The sequence below is a fragment of the Panthera leo genome, chromosome B1 (assembly GCF_018350215.1).
Source record: "Panthera leo isolate Ple1 chromosome B1, P.leo_Ple1_pat1.1, whole genome shotgun sequence".
Classification (NCBI taxonomy): domain Eukaryota; kingdom Metazoa; phylum Chordata; class Mammalia; order Carnivora; family Felidae; genus Panthera; species Panthera leo.
The window spans coordinates 113,811,385-113,832,683 of NC_056682.1; the positions used below are offsets into that span (position 1 = coordinate 113,811,385).

Below are 21,299 nucleotides of genomic sequence, written 5' to 3' on the forward strand. Positions count from 1 at the left end.
GGCTGTGCTTCCAGTCTGGACTTGATCCTTGTCTCCCAGCCCTGGTAAAGGTGAAGGTGAGAGATTGAAGGTAACTCTGAAATGCACCAATTCCTCAAGTAGGCTGAGCCCTGAAACATGACTTCATCTTTAAGAGCTAGGGGGAAAAAAAAGTATTGATGCCTCTAGAATTAGCATTTCCTGCTGGTGTATTTGCTCAAAGGTAAAGAAAATCTCCGCGTGGCTTAGGAGTAGAAAATCCTACAAAAACCACATCTATATGACTATCTGGTTTATGACAAAGGTGACACTATACTACAATGGGGAAAAGATGCATTTTCAATAAATGGTGTTGGGTTAATTTGATATTCACATAGGAGAAAAAAAGCATCTTGACTTTGACCTCACATCATGCTCAAAGTCAGTTCCCCACGAATTCAGATCTGAGTGTGAAAAATATTCTATTTTTTATTTTTTTAGTTGTTTTTTTTTCTTCAGTTTGGGCACAGTGCCATCCCAAACAATATAAGTTTAACATACAGTGTTATATTAGTTTCAGGTGTACAATATAGGGATTCAACAACTCTGTACATTACTCACTGCTTATCATGATAAGTGTACTCTTAATCCCCTTCACCTATTTCACCCATTTCCCCCCCTCCCCACACATACACACTCACCTGTCTGGCAACCACCAGTTTGTTTTCTATAGTTAATCCCAAGCAGGCTCCGCACTGTCAGCACAGAGCCTGATGCGGGGCTCAATCTCATGAATCGTGAGATCACGACCTGAGCTGAAACCAAGAGTCAGATGCTTAACCAACTGAACCACCCAGGTGCCTCTGTTAGTTTTGTTTCTTAAATGCCACATATGAGTATTTGTCTTTCTCTATCTGACTTATTTCACTTAGAATCATACCATCTAGATCCATCCATGTTTTTACAAATGGCAAGATTTCATTATTCTTATGGCTGAGAAATATTCCATCTCTTTGTTGTTTATCTTAATTAAAAAAAATTTTAATTCTAGTATACAGTGTTATATTAGTTTCAATAAGGCTTTGGCTTTTAGAATAAACGTAGAAAAACGTCTTTATGACCTTGGAGTAAGCAAAGATTAAGAAATCTTTGGAACACAAAAAGAGATAACTATAAAGAGGAAAATGATGTTAAATTGAGTTTGTTAAAATTAAGAACTGCTGTTCATCAAAGCTGTTGTTTAAGATAACATAATCACAACACACAGAGTGGGAGAATATATTTGCAATAAAAAACTGAAAGAAGAGTCATTTTCAGAATGATGTAAAGAACTCCCACATCTGTCTCCATATATCTATATCTATCTGTATCTATCTATCTATATAGAGAGTATATATATATATATATATATATATATATATATATATATATTTGAGTCTGTTTTTTTATTTGTCTGTCTTTTTTCTTGTTAGTTTTATTTCTTTTTTTTTTTTAAGTTTGTTTATTTTGAGAGAGAGAGAAAGAGAGAACCAGCAGGCAGGGCAATAAAGAGAGGGACAGAGAGAGGGACACTCTAGCAAATCTAAAAGACAACTCAACAGAAAAAGGGCAAAAGATGTGAATAGATACTTTATGGGTAAGGATGCAAAAATGGACAATACATGCATTAAAATGAGTTCAACTTATTAGTCACTGGAGAAGTACAAATTAAAACACCGTGTGAAACTACTATGCCTCCCACCAGAATGTCTAAAACAAACAAAAAAAGATGGAAAATACCAAGTATTGGCTATGATACAGGGAACTGAAATTCTTGTAAATTGCCGATGGGAGTGTAAATTGTTAGAACCACACTGGAAAACTATTGTCAGTATCTACTAAAACTGAACATATTGGGTATTTTCTACAACCTAACAATTCCACTTCTAAATTTACACCCAACAGAAACGCATACAGTTTTTAATCAAAAGACTTAAAATAGGATGTTTATAGCAGCACTGTTTTCAGTAGTCAAGACCCAGAAAACAAATGTCCACCAAGCAATGGGATGAACAAAAAAATTATGGTTTATTCAACACAATGGAATATCATAAAGCAGTAAGAGCAAGTGATCCACGGCTAAACACAAAATTACGCATAAATTTTACACATACTAAGCAAAGAGGTCAGACACATACTGGTATGATTCCATTTACATAAAGTACAAAAACAAACTATTTTGTCAGAGGTCAGAAACAGTGGTTACTGGTGGTTGGGGGTAGTGACAAGAAAATGTAACCACAGACCCTTTTGGGTTTCCTTACCTGGGCTCTACTTGCATAGGTATGTTTAGCTTGTGAAGATTTATTCAGCATATTACATACTTATGGCACATGTACTTTGTGTACTTTGTGTGTGTGTGTGTGTGTGTGTGTGTGTGTGTGTGTGTGTGTGTAGTACAATGGTATAGTATATGTACTATCCTGTATAATATACTGTATATATATAATAACATAGGTATTATACAATTTTCACATTGCAACCTTCTTCCAATTATAGTTCAGAACTCAAAATTCCCTGAGAAACCTCATTGTCAAGTATACTTATGTGCCCTTTGCATGAGTCTTGCAACTAACCAGCCGATCTGTTCAAGCTACAGGTTTTTTTTTTTTATTTATTAAAATTGTTTTTTCTTCTTTTTTAGGGCCCTCCTGGTCCAAAAGGTGATAAGGTAAGAAATTGTATAGCAGAAACAAATTAAGTTAGTGGAAATCCACTGGTATGATCTGTGCTATGTTATATTTTGGTCTTTTTAATGAGCGTCCCATACAGACTTTATGCTAAAACTATCTATCATCTCATCTTCCTACTCTACAGGGAGAACAAGGTGACCAGGGACCTCGGGTAAGTTGTATTCTTCCAATCTTGGGCAGAGAATTGGTTTTCAGCTCCAAACTTATTGAATTAAAGTAACCCTGGCTTTATAACAACCTTTGTATCATGGTTTAGTAATAGCTGGCAAAAATATCATACCACTTGTAACTGAAATAGCCTTAATAATAACTAATGGGTATATCCTATAGCATTACATTAATTTGATACTGTAAACAGGTGACTGTTCGGTAATTAGCCCTGCTGATGAAAGGCCAGAATCACTGCTTAAAAGTCGATAGCAACCACCCATTCAATGGCTATTGGGTCCTTCAGATTTGCATGCATTGTTTTGCCATATAGAGGCCATTTGGATTCCTGTTGAATTTGGCCCTTCTTCTGCAGTTAAACTTTGTGTGCTGTTGCATAAATATGTTATATTACAGATGAAGATATTAATTCGTTTTATATTTTTATTCTTCATCACAAATTTGAATATTATTTGAGTTCCTTATTTTTATGGATTTTTAAGCAGATAAAAGGTGAAATATAATTTAACATTCCGGGGAGGAGGGGCATTCTTTTATTCTTCTCAAACGTGGCTTTTTTAACCATTATAACACAATGGTGAATGCTTTGTTGTTACCTTGGTAGTGCCAAGTACTCTGCTTCACATCTGTGCCTTATTACCCAAATGTTCAGACATACTGTTCCAATGATGTAGTGGCTCCGTTCAGACATACCTCTCAATTTTCTCATGTCACTATGTACAAAAGCGAGCATTTGGTTGAAGAGTCATTTTTTACAGTGGAAAAGCACATTTAAAACTTTCAGGTTGAAAACAGAAACTGTGTAGATTTTTGTGTAAAGTTCACTCTGTGTAGACAGTTATTGAATTCATTTATACTGCAGTAGGGGTTTTATTGCCAAAGAGGTAGTTGATGCAAACTTGAAAAGTTTGTAGCCTTATCTTCTCATGTTTACTAAATTAGATAAAAGCTGTGCTATGACTTACTTTCCTTTCCATTTTTCGGCTGTTTCTTTACAGAAAAATAATGATTGTGCCACAGAGCATTTTGTTTCTCATGGCAATTATTCTAGCTGATGACTAGATTCAAGCTAAAAGCTCATGTTAGTGGTCAAGGAGATTAAACATCATGATATCTGTCATGGATGTGAATGGAATAAAATTCTCATAACCTTAAGTGATTAACATACAGCCACTTGTTCTGTATGTGGTGATTATTTCTCATGGCATGTCTCCATGTATTGAGTATCATTTCTTTCTACACGCAATATCAAAATCACTCAACTTGCCCTTTCCAGGTAAGGGGGAAACTGTTTCCATTCTGAGAAATCTTCTTTTGGCAAAGGAAGTGAAGGGGTGGTTCACAGCTTAGCTGTCATCAGTATGCACGCAGTCCTCATTTTCAAAAAGGTGTGTTGGCTTTCATCGTTCCAAAAAGTGATGATTGATTATAAAGCTAGGCCAAATTTTCAGGGTGAAACCTGAAACCATGTGAAATTCACCTGGTTTCATGTTGCATTACAAACTAAGACTTGGACCACGTTCCTTGCAAGTTTGGCCAAAGTTCATGAACTACTTTGACGAACCCAGACTGCCTTTCATAGCGATTTCAGCCAGTTTTCACACTGACTGAGGCCAAGTTTCACACAATTCAGGGACCATTTAGCATTTCAGGTGGAAAGCGGCAAAAATTGATCCCATTTTCTCCAGGATTTTGCTTTTTATCAAAGGAATTTGGATTGAACTTATCATGCAGGGTGAATCTTCATGGGTAAAAATCTAAATGCCCTAGAAAGTATATGTGAAAGAGAATGAGAACCTACCAAATTGCCTGTCTTTTCTCAGATTCCTAACTTAGAAACAAGACAGGTCACATTCAATGCTCTCTGAAAAATAGATATTACTTTCTAGTAAAAAAGTATTAGCTACTTATCAGGAAATTTATCACACAAAATAGTAAAATGAAGGCTTTATACTTCCAGAAAATTTGAAAGTAAGTTAGAACTGGAAAAGTCTTCAATAGTAATGAAAATTAACTTTGGCCATATCCTCTATAGGCACACTATTCCAGCTGACGCCCATGGAGGCTCTCTTTTCTAAAATGTAAATCTTTTTATTTCAATACCCTGTCCATTTTTATCCTATCAAAGCTTTTGAATTCAACTTTTTACCATTTGTTGCAAGTAATTTATTTATTTCCATAATTAACTTAACGATATGACCCTCTATCATTTCAGTTCTTTGTTAGCTCACCTATTGTTAAGGAATTTCTACTGTTTCCTTGAATATGGGCTTTTTTTTTTTTTTTTGTCTTTTTGGTTCCCCAGGTGTCCAACAGGAATATATTAGGTCACAGCAGGAAAAAATTAAAGACAATATAGAAATTAAGAAGGCAAAACTATTTTGAAACACTTGTTCATATATTTAGCAATATACATTGAACATCTGTTATCTTCAAGATACCATGCTTAATACTATAGAAACTATAAATGGGTCTACTTTCTCTCTCTTCTACCACCACCGAATTCAACCTGCTATTATCTCATGTTCTTGACTACCGTCACAGCTTTCCAAGTAATCTTGCTTCTTCTTTTGACCCCGTATAATCCCTTTTCTACATAGCAGCCAGAGAAATCATTTTATATTGTAAATTAGATCATGTTACTCCCTGTTTTAATCCTTAGAGTGAAATCCAAACCACTTTTCTTGGACTGCACGGACTGTCAAGATTTGGCCCTTGCCCACCTCTATAACCTCATTTCACACCATTTCCCTTCCCCACACTGTGGTCCAGCCACATACTCCTCTATGTGTTCTTCAAACACATCACACTCACTCCTAACTTGATGACTTTCTCTTTGCTGTGACTTCTGGTCTTCTGGTGATTGGGTTCTTTTTATCACTGAGATTTCATCTCAAATACCTTTTTGGGGAGAACTTCTTTCCCCAAGTATCCAATCTAAATCTGAGATTATCCTATTTTGTGTATTTATTCACTTGCTTGTTATCTGCAAAACATGCCCCTCCATTTACATAAATTCCACGAGAGCAAGGGCTTGGTCTATCTTGTTCATACCACCATCACCTAGAACAGTAAGGACTCAATAAATATTTGTTGCATGTTAGAATAAAATATTATTACATCATTAATGCCCTCAAGGAGGCTATAATCTCATGGGTGCCTGAATAAGAAAACTATGTGGTTGTATAAGTCTTAAATAACTATATCAAGAGATGCTAGGTAAGTGAACATTCTTCCATTTTAAATAATCATTGGATCCTGGAAGTGGTGACACTTGAGCTGGGACTTGATAAATGGATAATCTCTAGAAGAGAAAGGGAAGAGGAAGACCTTACACCTTCCAGATAGAAGCAATAGGACAAACAGTATTACACAAGTGGGAAATGACAGGATTTATTTAAGGACAATAGTATTTTATTTGCCAAGAGTATAAGTTAAATATAGAAAAATTACATCATGTAAGGCTGGATTTTTTATTTTTATTTATTTATTTTTTTTATTTATTTGTGGGACAGAGAGAGACAGAGCATGAACGGGGGAGGGACAGAGAGAGAGGGAGACACAGAATCGGAAACAGGCTCCAGGCTCTGAGCCATCAGCCCAGAGCCTGACGCGGGGCTCGAACTCACGGACCGTGAGATCGTGACCTGGCTGAAGTCGGACGCTTAACCGACTGCGCCACCCAGGCGCCCCAAGGCTGGATTTTTTAAATTAAAGTTATACTATGGAGTATTTTGAATGTGTAAGTGTGATGGGCAAAAGGAGACATTGAAGATTTTTTAGCACATCATTTGATTATAGTACCGCCAGACTCTTCGGTGTTACTACCAGATGTTCTTTATGAAAATTTACTTGATGATGGTATCTTGTATAAAGTAGAATTGGAAGAGACTGAAAGGACCAGGAAACAGTTGGTCATCCAGGACAAGGTCATAAGAGCCCGGGTTATCAGCATAATGTCCAGTCCTCAGAAGGGATGGGCTGGCTCAGTCTGCAACATTGAGTATTATTGGCGGGAAGGGGCCACACTAAGCAGAAAGCTCAGTGTCAGAATGAGAAACTCAGCAGTGGGGAGGAGCTATGTTGGTGAGCCAAAGAAGAAATTCCAAAGGAGTCACCAAAATATGGGAGAGAGCTCCATGTTTTTTATGGGGCCTACCTATAAGTTTATTTTTCTCATATAATGAGAAGTTCAGAGAAGGCAATTGATGGTATTATTTATATAATTCAATGATAGAACTATGGAAGTCTCTGTGAATCTCTTGACTTTTCCTTCATGATTGTAAGAAGGCTCCTTCAAGTCCAGCCATCACATCAGTATCAGCAAGGAAAATATAGGAAGAGGAGTCTGTATAAGAAAACAGAAATTTTCCCATGAATTTCATAGCAGACTTCAGCTCGTGTCTTATTAGCCAGACTGTGTCAGATAGTTACCTCACAGCTGGAAGTGAACCAAAGAGAATGGGCTTGAAAAGGAAAGTTGGGTCATCTTGTAACCAAACCAATGTGAGTTTTCTCCTTAGTGAGTTACAGATAGAGACTATACCAGGTGGAATTGTCATACAAAGGAAACTTTATTTGCAGCAAATAAGGAGATCATAAGGAATAACTTCCAAAGCGTGACTTCCTGAGCAGGGATGAGTGGGTTCCTTTTATTTAGGGTTAGGATGAATATTCAAAAGGAGAGATTTGTCATCACATGTAAAGGTGGGCATAAGCTTGAGCAGGCATACTTAGAAACCATGTCTATACATGCATCATACAGTATGTTAATGAAACTTGTACTCCTCCTTGGGCAGAGATTTTTAATATTATAATGAGGTGGTGGTAACTACTGGGGAAGAGGGAGGGGCTATGGGCATGCTCTAAGAGCAAGTATAAATTGGATGAGGTCTTGGGCTCATTATTTCTGCAGGGCCTTGCTTGTTCATAGACTGGAACCATATGAGTTGATGTTGAGTCCAGGCATCTGTGGAGACTGCTAGTGGATTTGTTAGCGGAGTCTGATAAGACATAGTAGCTGATTAGGGAGAAACAGTTCTCTGAAAAACAAGCTTTAGCCTTTCTGCTAGTTCCAACTTCATTAACCCTATGTGGCACAGTTTCAATCTCACCAATAGGGTTTGCCACAAGTGCCAAGCAAAAACTCAAAGAGTGAAAACCAGGGATGACATTAATAGAGGAGAAATTAAGAAGAGAGAAATCTTTAAGCAGAAGGTGAGAGATGAATTCAATCTATATTGGATTTACATCCAAGGTCGGTGATCATTGGTGACTTGTGGCAAGATCAAGTTAAAAAAAAAAAAAAGCAGTCAGGGAATAAAACAGGAAGATACTGAAGTGAAAATTCAGCACAAATCTTTTATTTAGATGTAGGGTCTGATGTTGAGAAAGGATACAAAGATAGGGCTGAAGTTTCTGGCTTGGTAAAATTGGTCAGAAGACAATCAGAAGTATAAATAAGCTGAATTTTAGTTATGTTGAGTTTGTGATCTTGATAAATTATTTTGCTGGGATAATGTAGCAAACAGTTGGAAGCATGAGACTGGAAATATGAGGTGGTGCCCTAACTGTTACGTAGCTGAACTGTCGCAGAGTGAGAACTGAAACTGTGGAAGTGGAAAAATAGTGAGTGAGGGAGTGAAGTGAGTGAAGGGCGCTTGGGTGGCTGAGTTGGTTAAGTGTCTGACTCTTGATATTGGCTCAGGTAATGATCTCCGTGGTCGTGAGATGGAGCTCTACATTGGGCTCTGCGCTGACAGCCTGGAGCCTGCTTGCGATTCTCTTTTTTTCTCTCTCTTTCTCTCTCCCTCTCTCTGTCTCTCCCCTTCCCCTACTTGCCGTGTCCCTCGCTCTGTCTCTCAAAAATAAATTAAAAAAAAAAAGAAAGAAAAACCACATTTAGGGGCACCTGGGTGGCTTAGTTAAGGTCTTAATCTTGGAGTCGTGGGTTTGAGCCTTGTGTTGGGCTCTGCACTGGGCGTGAAGCCTACTTGAAAGAAAGAAAGAAAGAACAAAAGAAAGAAAGAAAGAAAGAAAGAAAGAAAGAAAGAAAGAACAAAAGAAAGAAAGAAAGAAAGAAAGAAAGAAAGAAAGAAAGAAAGAAAGAAAAGGAAAGGAAAGAAAAGAGAAAAGAAAAGAGAAAGGAGAGAAAGGGAGAGAGAGAGGGAGGAGAGTGGGAAGGAGGAAGGAAGGAAGAAATATCCACATTTAACAAGTGGGACAAAGAAGGAGAATCAGAAAAGAGAGTGAGAATTCAAAAGCAAAACCAGGACACTACAATGTTTTAACACTAGAGGAGGAACTACTTAAAAAAAAATGGCTAATGAAATGCTCTTAATGAAAGGAAAGTCACAGGGTTGAGGTCTATGAAAAGCTTTTGATCTTGGTGTTCTGGAGTCCACACATATTAAGGGAGTACATTTTGTTAAGCAGTGAAAGTCAGATTGCAAGACGTTAAAAGGTAAATGGTAGGAAAGTTGACTATCTTTGAATACTGTTGATGGAGTATGATTTAATGCAGAAGAAAGTGGGCTAACCTTTTTGGCATGAGCTTTCTGTCAGTATACGTTGAACCAATTTTGAGCTTACAATTTTAGGTATAATATAGCAACCATAGATATCATTTGTTTTTATTCTACAAGACACCGAGTGTTAGATTTCCACAGATGAATGCATCCTGACATTAGAATTGCACTTTCTTCCTTGCTTCCTGGGGAGATGTCATTACAGATTTGCCATTAATCTTCAGTACATTTGTGCAAACATCGCTCTTCAGCAGTTAGGCCTTTGAGCTGTATGGTGGGGCTGGTGCTTTTTCTGTGGTATCAGTCACCAAGTCTGGGCTCCATTTTCTTCATTTCATCCTCCTAAGTTTGTATCATAGAGTTCTGAGGCTATGACGTCACCTGTATTGAAACAGAGGTTGGAGACCTGCTGTAAGGAAGTGGAGGGGCATTCCTAGACTGAATAAACATTGGACCAGGACCAGGAAATAGTATTTCATGCATCATAATTATAATTGCTAATTATTTAGCCTTACAACTTGCTGAAAACCTTTGTAGGCAAGTTACACACATCATCTCTAAGCCTTACTACAGTTCATCAAGGTAGGATAAAGGAAGGGAAGAAAGGTAGGAAAAGTGCATGCAGTGGATTTGAGATGTTTCCATCCACATGGGCTGGGTTCAGGCTGGACAGGGACCAAATTCTAACTCTGCCACTATCTGTCCCTATGATTATAAGAAGCATTAGATAAAATAATGTATAAAAAATCTATAGCACGTCCTCAACAGATCACAGATGATCATTCTATCCATGTATCACGTGAAGAATCTGGGGTGAGGTCACTTGCCCAAATTGACATAATTTGTAGCTGGTAGAAAAATGGATTCACACCCAGCTCTCTTGGCCCCTAGTTTATATCGTTCCCAGTGGATCTTGCCTGCTCCCCTATCAACAAGGTAGTTGTTATAGTCATCAACCTCGATGTGAAACAACAGGGATTACTATCTATGGCTCAAATAATAACACCAGCAATAATGATAAAGTAATCTTATTCATCTCTTAAAATACACCAACCATTCTGTGAAGACGTATCTTATTTCAATGACCCTATGAAATAGCTGCTTTCATTTTTTCCATTTAATAGATGAGGAAACCAAGATTTAGAAAGTTTAAATATTTTGTCCAAGATAACGGAGTCAGTCAGTGGCAGAGCTAGGATTTGAGGCTAAGTGCTTACAGTTTACATTTTCCATATATTTTCTCATTTATCCTCAAAAGTAATTCTGTGAGTTAGTAGCATAAATAATAATATGACCCTTTTTTTTTCTGATGAGGATTGAGCTCAAGCAGGTTAAATGACTTGTGCAAGTCATTTTTACACACATCGACCAAAAGATGATGCTGGGAGTCAAATCCAGATTTAAGTTCTGCTTGCTATCCATGATAGCAAGCTGCCTTCACATGGCTGCTAGGACCTTTTCAACTTTCAACTTGTGAATGAGAGTGAAAAGCCTGGGGAACACAAATGCAAAAAGGAGCATTTTTTCTTTGCAATCAGTCTTTACAATTCATGCACTGTTGGCCCTCCAAAAAACAAATGAATGAGTGAATGCCCCATATCCATACCCTAGAACCTCATGCAATATCAGGGAGCAGGGCAATGCTGATCTCCAGGCAAACAACATCAAAATACCCAGTTACCTTCGTGTAATACGATTTTTCTTCGCAACTCAATGGCACCAATTTGAAAATTGTATCAAGATCCTGGTATATTTGTTATTGATTTTTTTTCTTTAGGATAAATAATCAGATCAATGAAGTCTGTTTTCCGCTCTTCATAATGCTGTGTTCACATGTTGTACAAGGTATTTTGTTGATTCTGCTTTTATTCTGACCCTCTTTTTGCAAAAGATTGCATTGTATTTCTTCATCAGTCACAGAACTTGAATGTCAAGTGTAAAAGACTTAAGACTTTCAAGGCTTTTCCCATTGTTGTCTGCACCCATTACTACCACCACCATCACTCTTCAAAGAGGACTTCTTGTTTGCCCAGTTCTTAAGGGCTGCTGCCCTTGTCATGAACCACAGCCCTGGGAATCACAGTGGTACTCAAGGCTTTGATGTTAATGGCTCATATTTCTTTTCTCTATCTTAGTTACTTAAAAACATATTTTTAAAAATAAGCAAAACTGTTTTAGTGTGTAATACTGTCTTTCTACATTAGGGTACTATGCTGCTCTGAAATTGTGGCAAATTTACTAATCAAACTTAGGCAATAAGATGAACAAACATCATGATGTTATCTTTTGACTATGTATTAATCTTCTAATCAGTTGGCTACCATCACCTTGCCAAATAACACAGAGCCCTGATAAGTAAAGATTTAGTGGTTATTGGTCTCAATATCATCAGCCAACAGCTGGTTTTAAATGAGTCCTGAGCTCTCACAGTTTCAGTAAGCCACCCAAGAGCTCCGTTTAACTATTTTCATAAAATTCGTTCTCTTCCCAGTGTATTCAAGTAAATTTTCATAACAGCTGGGACTACACAAAACTGATAGCATCTTAAAAACATCTTCAGCAAGACAGATTAAGTTCCAGAAAAGGAAAGCATTTAGAAGTTTATTTTATTATCTTAACCTTTGTTGACTTGAATGATTAAACAGATTCTTTGGCTCTGCTAAAACATTTAGGCCTGGATATTAATTTGATGTCCTTATTTACTTAACCCTTGCCTTTCTCTTCAGCCCTAATGAATACACTACTCATTTGGTACTGAATGTATTGCCTGTGAAAAGGGAAGGGATATAACACAATGGAAAGAAATAAATTGTGAGAAAATTGTTTTAATGCTTTCCAGATTCAGCAGAAGTTGGCATGGAAACAGAAAGCTCATTAAAATTTGCAAATGTTCTTGTATTTTTTATAATCAGAGTTCTCTTTTCAGGTTTCTCTGTCATACTTCAAACCACTAAGAGTTAGTATTGAATTAAACCTAGGAACATTTGTAAATGTGTCCTAATGTAGGTCAATTTAAAAAAATAAATTATTTTTACAAACAATTGTTGATATGTAGACAATATTTCCCTTGGAATTCAGTGTTGTGAATTATACCTCCATTATTGCTTATGTGGCTGAGCCCACCAAATAAGAAAAAGAAAACACTTTAGGTCTTGTACATTTTTGTCTAATGTAAAAAATTATGTAAGCGAATCTATAAATAGAGTAATCCAGTAGGGTAGACTTTTATACAAAGTGTTTGGAACTAAAAGTGAACAATTTGCAAACCCGTATATTAAAACAACAATAACATAATAGTGTAAAGCTTGAGAGTTGAGCCTTTAACTGAAAATTCTATTAATGACCACAGACGTATTAAAATAAAATAAAAATCCAACCCGAGGCATATCCTCTGACAAGGAATTCTGGGGAATGATGCCAACCAGTTTAAATACCCATGGATTTTCTTTCAGTGTTTTTAATGCAGAGTGACCTTCACAATAAAATAATTATTCATTCCATTTTATGAAGTAAAAGAAAGATTTCATTTGCCCACAGTCTTGTACTCATTGCTTATATCAACTGCAGTAGCCTCCTGTTTACTTTTGTACATGATTTATTTATCTGGATATATACCTTTCAATCTTTTCAGGTCAATGTACACCATTTCACATTTTTCTTAAAAATGAGTGAAGGGCTGCCTGGGTGGCTCAGTCAGTTAAGTGTCCGACTTCAGCTCAGGTCATGATCTTGCAGTTCATGAGTTCGAGCCCTGCATCGGGCTCTGTGCTGACAGCTCAGAAGCTGGAGCCTGCCTCAGATTCTGTGTCTTCTTCTCCCTCTGCTTCTCTCTCTCTCTCTCTCCCTCTCTGTCTCTCAAAAAGAAATAAACAAAAAAAATGGGTGGCAATGAAAGATTTTAGATAAAAGAGAATACATGCATATATATTTACCATTCCATTTATATTTTTGTTTGTATTTTTATAAGTGCTTCCAGATATTTTCTAAATAAAGTAAAGAATTCCTTGATACATTAGTGACCTTCTCTCAAATACAAAATTAAACATGTTTTATTATTTTTGTCTTACAAGTTAATTTTCACCTGAATTCAAATGTAAGAGTCTTATGTTTATTAATCCACATAATAGGGAGCAACGGTTTGCATTTATGCCTGCAAGTGAAGCATATAATAAAATGTGGAGGGCGAAATAGATTTGTGGTTGATGACTTTCAATATTATATAAGGAAGAGGAAGTAAGCCTTTAGGTGAATATATTAAAATCTATATTTGAAATGGACAAAAAATTGAACATACTGCTGTTGGTAATATCTATGAATAACGAGCATATTGCAAATAGGAAATACAGAAACTGATGAGCAATTTACACTAACAAAATCCAACACAATTCCCACCCTTCTTTTTCCATCACTTCCAAATGCAGAATTATAGTTGCAACAAAAATGTTAATGAAGTGGATTCACCAAATAGAAATCAAGAAAATATGAAACAGCAGGTTTTTAATGGTGCATAAGGATTTGCAGAAGGGACTAGAATATAGGACATTATTTTTGATTCTTCCCTTCAGAATGGGGGGATAATGGCTTATGCACTGACAGATCATGTGTAGGGAGAACAGGTCCTGTAGGTCTGAATGAGATGAGCCTCTGGAAAGTCATTTAGTGCCAGACAGCAGCATCCTTTCATAAGCATACTTGCACTAATGTGTCCAGCAGCTCCTTGTACCAGACATAGCCTGTAAATCACAAGTGGCAAACAGGACTGGCTTTGTAGAAAAATAAGTCAGTATAGTGACTTCGGAGGGAGTCAGGAAGCTTTGATTTTCATCTCTTAGAAGTCAGTTAAGTTTTGTTTTAAAAAATGTTGATATTCAGAGAAACCTTTACTGATCACTAGTTTTTTACATATTTTTCCCAAGTAAGCTTTTGAATGATTTCACACACATGAATAATAAAAACAGTAGTAAGAATAGCAATAGTAATAATGTAACATTGCTGTTTTTGTAGTTCCGTATGCCAAGAAAACTGGGCAGTCTTATCATGCTTTATTCGTTTGTGAGTCTAGCACAAATCTGTTAGTCAAGGAACTTCAGTGGTGGAAAAGGTGGTATCCAAACCCTCTCATGTAGCGTTCAGAACATCAAAGAAAGAGTAACATAGGACATTCTTTCCAGGACAGGAAGTTTAGTTAGCTGCAGACCTGAAAGAATGCATTAGAATTAAGAATGAAGATAGAGAAATTATGGTAAGTAAGCAATAGGAGAGGGAAATTGATGTGGTACAGTGTCAGTGCTGTTCTGGTGTGAAGCCTGTGTACTGTGATGGGATGTGAAATAAAGAAGAAACTCGCTACAACCCTAGGAAGTGCAGGCGAGCAACAGGTGGTAATTCCTGCCTTGTTCCCATGTCTTCAGAAGAACTTATCAGTTTGAACATTCTGAGTGTATTGGCAAGTAAGAAAAAAGGCTGGATGAGACACCACCAAATTTTTAACTAAGATGACATTCCATTGTGGGTTATTTTTAAAAAATTTCTTCATTCCTTGGACCTTTCATCAGGCTTATTTTCAGAAGCTGAGTTAATCTGTTTATCTAGACTGTTAAAATTGTGGCTCCACCTCGAAATATCTCACCCAACTCTTGAGCCCATTGTGACTTAGAGGAAGTCATCATGGTATGAGATTTCCGGGATGGCTGAAGGGAAATTCTCCTGCTGGTGAGGTAGGAAGTACGGAATGAGGCGTGTGACTCAGGGAGCCAGGCCCAAATGCAGGGCACACCAGAGAACCTTCTAAAATGTGCCTAGTTACTAATTGCATAGGCTGTGTTATTTTGTCCTTGTCAAGGTTTATAAGTTGTTTCTCTTATTAAGAATTCTCAAACACTTGCCTTTTACACAGCCAATTGATAAAAATATCACACTGCGTATCACTCTGTATGTAGGTGTTTATATATCAATTTTCATTTAAGAATTGTTCTGTTTATAGAGATATTTTATATACATATATAGCATGTGTGGATATTCACTTAAAATTGCAGTTGCCTATACTGTCTTTATGAAGTATAGATTATTATTCACATATAAGATCTAAATACATTCAAATGTGAATCTACTCTTTTTTATACTCTAATTCTTACTAAGAAAAGGTAGGTAATGGCCAACAGACACATGAAAAGATGTTCAACATCATTAATCCTCAGGGAAATGCAAATCAAAACCAAAATGAGATAATCACCTCACACCAGTTAGAATGGCTAGTATAAAAAAGACAAGAAATAACAGGTATTGGTGAGGATGTTGACAAAATATAACGCTTGCACAGTGTTGGTGGGAACGTTAATGGTGCAAACACTGTGGAAAATAGTATGGAGGTTCCTCAAAAAATTAAAAATAAAAATACCAGATGATTCAGTAATTCTACTACTGGGTATTTATTCAAAGAAAACAAAAACAGTAAATCAAAAGGATTTAAGCACCCCTATGTTTATTGTGGCATTATTTAAACTAGCTGAGATATGGAAGCAACCTAAGTGTCCGTCAATAGATGAATGGATAAAGAAGATATGATATATATACATAATGTATTACTCAGCCCTAAGAAACAATGAAATCTTACCATCTTTGACAACATCGATAGACCTAGAGGGTCTCATACTAAGTGAATAAGTCAGAGAAAGACAAATACCATATGATGACATTTATACATGGAATCTAAAAAACAAGATAAATAAGCAAATAACAATAAAAACAAGTAGGCTCTTAAATACAGAGAACAAACTGGCCAGAGTAAAGGGAGGCACTGAGGGGAATGGGAAAAATAGATAAAGAGGATTAAGAGGTACAGACTTCCAGTTATAAAATAAATTAGTCACAGAGATGAAAAGTATAACATCAAGAAGATAGTCAATAATCTTGTAGAAAGAGAGAAGAAAGAAAGAAAGAAAGAAAGAAAGAAAGAGAAAGAAAGAAAGAGAAAGAAAGAAAGAAAGAAAGAAGAAAGAAAGAAAGAAAGAAAGAAAGAAAGAAAAGAAAGGGGAGGAAGGGGAGGAAGGGAGGGAGGAAGGAGAAAGACAAAGGAAAGAAAAGACAGGCAAACATTCAAAGCAATCTGTGAAGTTTTATTGGATTAAATTGATATATCTTTCTAGTTTACCTTTCTATTCAGTGTGCCATTGCCAAATTGCTTAAAGAAAATATAAATTAACTTTTCATAATTAATGCTTACTTTTTCTTCCTGCATGTTTTAGCCTGCCAGGAAAACTGTTCTCAATGTTTCTTTACAAAGTAAGATGGAAACCATCATGGTAACTGTTCTTGACTATCGCATCAAAATTTGGCTCTAACATTGTAGTAGAATCTACTGATTAAGCTTTTCCACTTAATACTAATTAATTAATTAATTTTTCGACAAATACTTGCCTCGACTTGAATAGCAGAGAAAAGTTTGAAACCTAGTTCAGAATTCAATTGCCTTTTCTTAGCTGTTTTACTTCTTTATGTTTCTTAGTAGTTGAAGAAGTCATAGGGTTCTAGAATGCCAGCACCAGAATTCCTTCTTAGGGATATCAACTTTTTTTATATGAAAGGGACTCATACATATTCTTTGCATTTAAAATAAGTTATTGTAGCACCTTGTAATTTTTCAGTCCTGATTCTTCCTTGCTGAATTTATTTTTTATCCAACTGAACTATTTTTTGAGAAAGTAAACATTGGAAAGATTGTAAATCATTAGTATAGTTTTATCAGATATTTGAAAATCGGAAACTATTTTCTTTTTATTAGCATAGCTGTTAGCCATCATATGGTAAAAAGCTGCTAGCTACAACTTAACCATTTCTATTGATTTTTTAAAACATTTCTTTGATATCATGTCTTTGTTGGTTAAAGAATATAATCTATGTAACAGTATAACTTTGATGATGAACACAATAGTGAATAGTATTTTACCTTTTAATTGGATGTTATTCTTTCACTGCCAAGTGTGTAACTACTATGTTTAAATTGAGAACTTCACGCCCTAAACTCACTACACTCACCACTTTAATTTTCTGGTATGGATAAACATACATTATTTCGACTTTGACAAAGTGAAGTTTCCAAAGAAACTCCGATGTTGGGAAATTCCAGAATATAACATTATAAAGCCATTTCCTTATAAGGCCATTTTATTGCCTCCTTTTTTTTTTTTTTTTTTTTGCTTAGTACAAAATTACTTTTCAGTCTTATAAACTTTTGTTTAGTAAGTTATTCATAATTATTCAATAATACTATAAAAGGAAATTAATTTTGAGGAGTACAGGAAGAGGGGAATATCTGGAGATCTATTAGACATTTTGGATTTGTTCAGAAAATTAATGTAGAGATTTACAACTTCACCCTTCACACTTACACTTTTAGGCAGAAAAGTCAGACAAAATCGAAATAGAGAAAGCTTTTGCTATGTCACCAGCACAATGTCGAACGTTAATGTTGTAACTCTATACTGGTCTGTGGTGTTACTTCCACTTTGGAGCCCTGTCTTTCTAATAAAATGTGTCAGAGAAGAATGCAAAGTTTGAGTCATGGTATCTACCCAGAATTTTATATAGTAACTGTTATAATAACTCAGGATTTTTAGAATGTGTCAAATCAAATGGCATGTGCCAACAGGGTTGTAGTTTGAGAAACTGTCACAATTTATACAGGATTTCTTTTTAAGGTAGAGAGTAACACCCTTGGTTATAGCAGGGGAAAGGAATTCAATGTCTTTATTTTTCCTTGTTTTTGAAATATATACAGTATTTTGTGCAACCTTCCCTCTACGTTTTGAATTAATAATTCTCATGAGGCAGAGGAGAGGCTACAAACTGGTAGCATGTGGACCAGATTCTGAGAGAGAGAAATTTTGTTTTTCCCAAATTGGTTGCTGACATTTTAGTATTAGGCAATTTAATATAAAATTGTTCAATTAATTATTTTTAATTGAAGTATAGTTGACATGGTATATGAGTTGCAAGTGTACAACCTAATGACTTGACATTTGTATACATTTTGAAATGCCCACCACAATAAGTGTAGTTGCCACCTGTACCTGTACAAAATGATTACAATATTATTTTTTTATTCCTCTTGGAAAATTGGAAGATCTATAACTAGTAGGTACACATCCCTTTATAATTTCTGTTGGCTGGAGCTGAATTGAGTCTGTCTTGCTTTAGATGGAGCACGTGTTCCTCATTACACATGGTGACACTCAGCCTACTTCATTTATTTACATATATACATTGTCCCTGTTGACACTGGAGTTTGCAATACCTGAATTAGATATTAAGATTATTGGGGCACCTGGGTGGCCCAAGAGCATCTGACTCTTGATTTTGGCCCAGGTCGTGATCCCGGAGTCATGGGATCGAGCCCCGTGTCGGACTCTGCACTGACAGCATAGTGTCTATTTGGGATTCTCTCTCTCTCTCTCTCTCTCTCTCTCTCTCTCTCTCTCCCCCTCTCTCCCCTCTCTTCCCCTCTCCCTTGCTTGCTCTCTCTCTCTCAAAAAAAGTTATTTTCCTTCTGATATTATGATGCCAAAGTCCATCAAAATATGCAGACACACAGGTAACAAAACAACTAATGACATCTATTTTCTAGGAAGAAGGCCGCATTATTCCCTTTCATTTACATACTGTTTGTTTTTAAATTACATAAAACTCTTCTTACATTGGTTATTGTCAATCTATGGTACTTTAGAATTTTTTTTAAAATTTTTTTTTTAACGTTTATTTATTTTTGAGACAGAGACAGAGCATGAACGGGGGAGGGGCAGAGAGAGAGGGAGACACAGAATCGGAAGCAGGCTCCAGGCTCTGAGCCATCAGCCCAGAGCCCGACGCGGGGCTCGAACTCACGGACCGTGAGATCGTGACCTGAGCCGAAGTCGGACGCGTAACCACTGAGCCACCCAGGCGCCCCAAGAATTTTTTATTTAGTATACCACTCTGTTCAAAGGTTAAAATTAGTACTAGTTCATCTTACCACTTGCGACAACATGGATGGACTTAGAGGATATTATGCTAAATGAAATAAGTCAGACAGGGAAAGACAAATACCATATGATTTCACATATATGTGGAATTTAAAAAACAAAACAAAAGAATAAACAAACAGAAAGCAGAATCAGACCTATAAATACAGAGAATAAACTGGTGGTGCCAGAGGTGGGGGCAAAGGGCTGAAAAGGAGTAGGGGATGCAAATATCCAGCTATAGAATGAATAAGTCATGGGAATAAAAGGTACAGCATAAGGAATAGTCAGTGGTATTGTAATAGGATTGTATGATGACAGATGGTAGCTGCAACTGGGAACACAGCACAAGTATCGAGTTGTGGAATCACTGTTGTACATCTGAAACTAATGTAACATTGTGTGTCAATTGTACTTAAATGAAAAAAATTAAGACTAGTTCAAGCTTGGTAGTTGATTTTTTTGTTTGTGTTTTTTTTTTAATTTTTTTAATGTTTATTTATCTTTGAGACAGAGAGAGACAGAGCATGAATGGGGGAGGGTCAGAGAGAGAGGGAGACACAGAATCCAAAGCAGGCTCCAGGATCTGAGCCGTCAGCCCAGAGCCCGATGCGGGGCTTGAACTCACATACCTTGAGATCGTGACCTGAGCCGAAGTCGGATGCTTAACCGACTGAGCCACCCAGGCGCCCCTGTTTGTTTTTGTTTTTTTTTTTTAAATTAAGACGCCAGTATAATTTATGGGATCTTTAAGAATTTTGTTGAGGGGCACCTGGGTGGCTCAGTTACTTGAGCGTCAGACTTTGGCTCAGGTCAGGATCTCATGGTTCCTGAGTTTGAACCCTGGGTTGGGCTCTCTGCTGTCAGCCAGGAGCATGCTTCAGATCCTCTGTCCTCCTCTCTTTCTGCCCCTCCCCTGCTTGTTCTCTCTCTCTCCCTCTCCCAATCTCTCTCTCTCTCTCTCTCTCTCTCTCCCTCCCTCCCTCCCCAAAATAAATAAAACATTTTAAAAAAGGAATTTTAGGGGCACCTGGGTGGCTCAGTCGGTTAAGCATCCAACTTCCGCTCAGGTCATGATCTCGTGGTTAGTGAGTTCGAGCCCTGCCTTGGGATCTGTGCTGACAGCTGGGAGCCTGGAGCCTGTTTTGGATTCTGTGTCTTCCTCTCTCTCTGCCCCTCCCTGGCTCATGCTCTGTCTTTCTCTCAAAAGTAAATAAACATTAAAAAATAAAATGAAAAATTAAAAACATTTTTGTTGAAATAAGAACTGAATAACAGAAGTTTTTGTGAGTTACCCCAGTTGTATATAGAATAGAATAGTAATTAAATAATATGCAAGTAATAGTAAAGAGATAAATTTTAGGCCTTTAGTTTTTTATGTTTAAAATTAGAAACAACACAGACTTTGAAGACTTGCACTTTAGTCACTCCTTTAAGGAAAAATCTGGCCCCAATTTTCAGAATTTCAAAAGTATACATGTTGGTTTATTACTTAAGATGATGCAGCTTAGACATCTATATAGCTTGTAGCTAAAATTTGTGGATATTTAAAATAATATAAACTTAGCTTCATATTTTTTTATTGGACCCAAGTAATTTCCTTTATAATACTAGTCAGTAAACTTCTAAAAATATTCTTATTTTAATGCACTTTATATGTTTTCTGGGTCTTTGTTGTTGTGGTTGCAGAATTAGTTTAATGGAAACATCTCCCCTTATAGAATTTCTAACAAAATAATCTAGATGGATCACCAATAAAAGGCACGTTTGTTTGGAATTGTCCTTTATAACTATACTAACAAATCTTAAGAAAAAGAACTAATTTGGGATAGTATTATCTGATTTTTTTTCTGTGTCTTCCTTGATATAAAATTAAATTTAAATCTGATTTTTTCTGAGTGCAACAAATATACAATTTG

General features: G+C 36.4%; 1 protein-coding gene across 2 annotated transcripts in view; it reads left to right on the top strand.

The window, feature by feature from the left end:
- COL25A1 (collagen type XXV alpha 1 chain) overlaps nt 1-21,299 on the top strand; it is a 460,318-nt gene that overhangs the window by 316,529 nt on the left and 122,490 nt on the right. For both annotated transcript variants that reach the window (XM_042933945.1, XM_042933946.1), the window contains exons 6-7: nt 2,642-2,668; nt 2,815-2,841. In XM_042933945.1, coding sequence (XP_042789879.1) covers nt 2,642-2,668; nt 2,815-2,841 — 54 coding nt within the window. The remainder of the gene's footprint in view (nt 1-2,641; nt 2,669-2,814; nt 2,842-21,299) is intronic.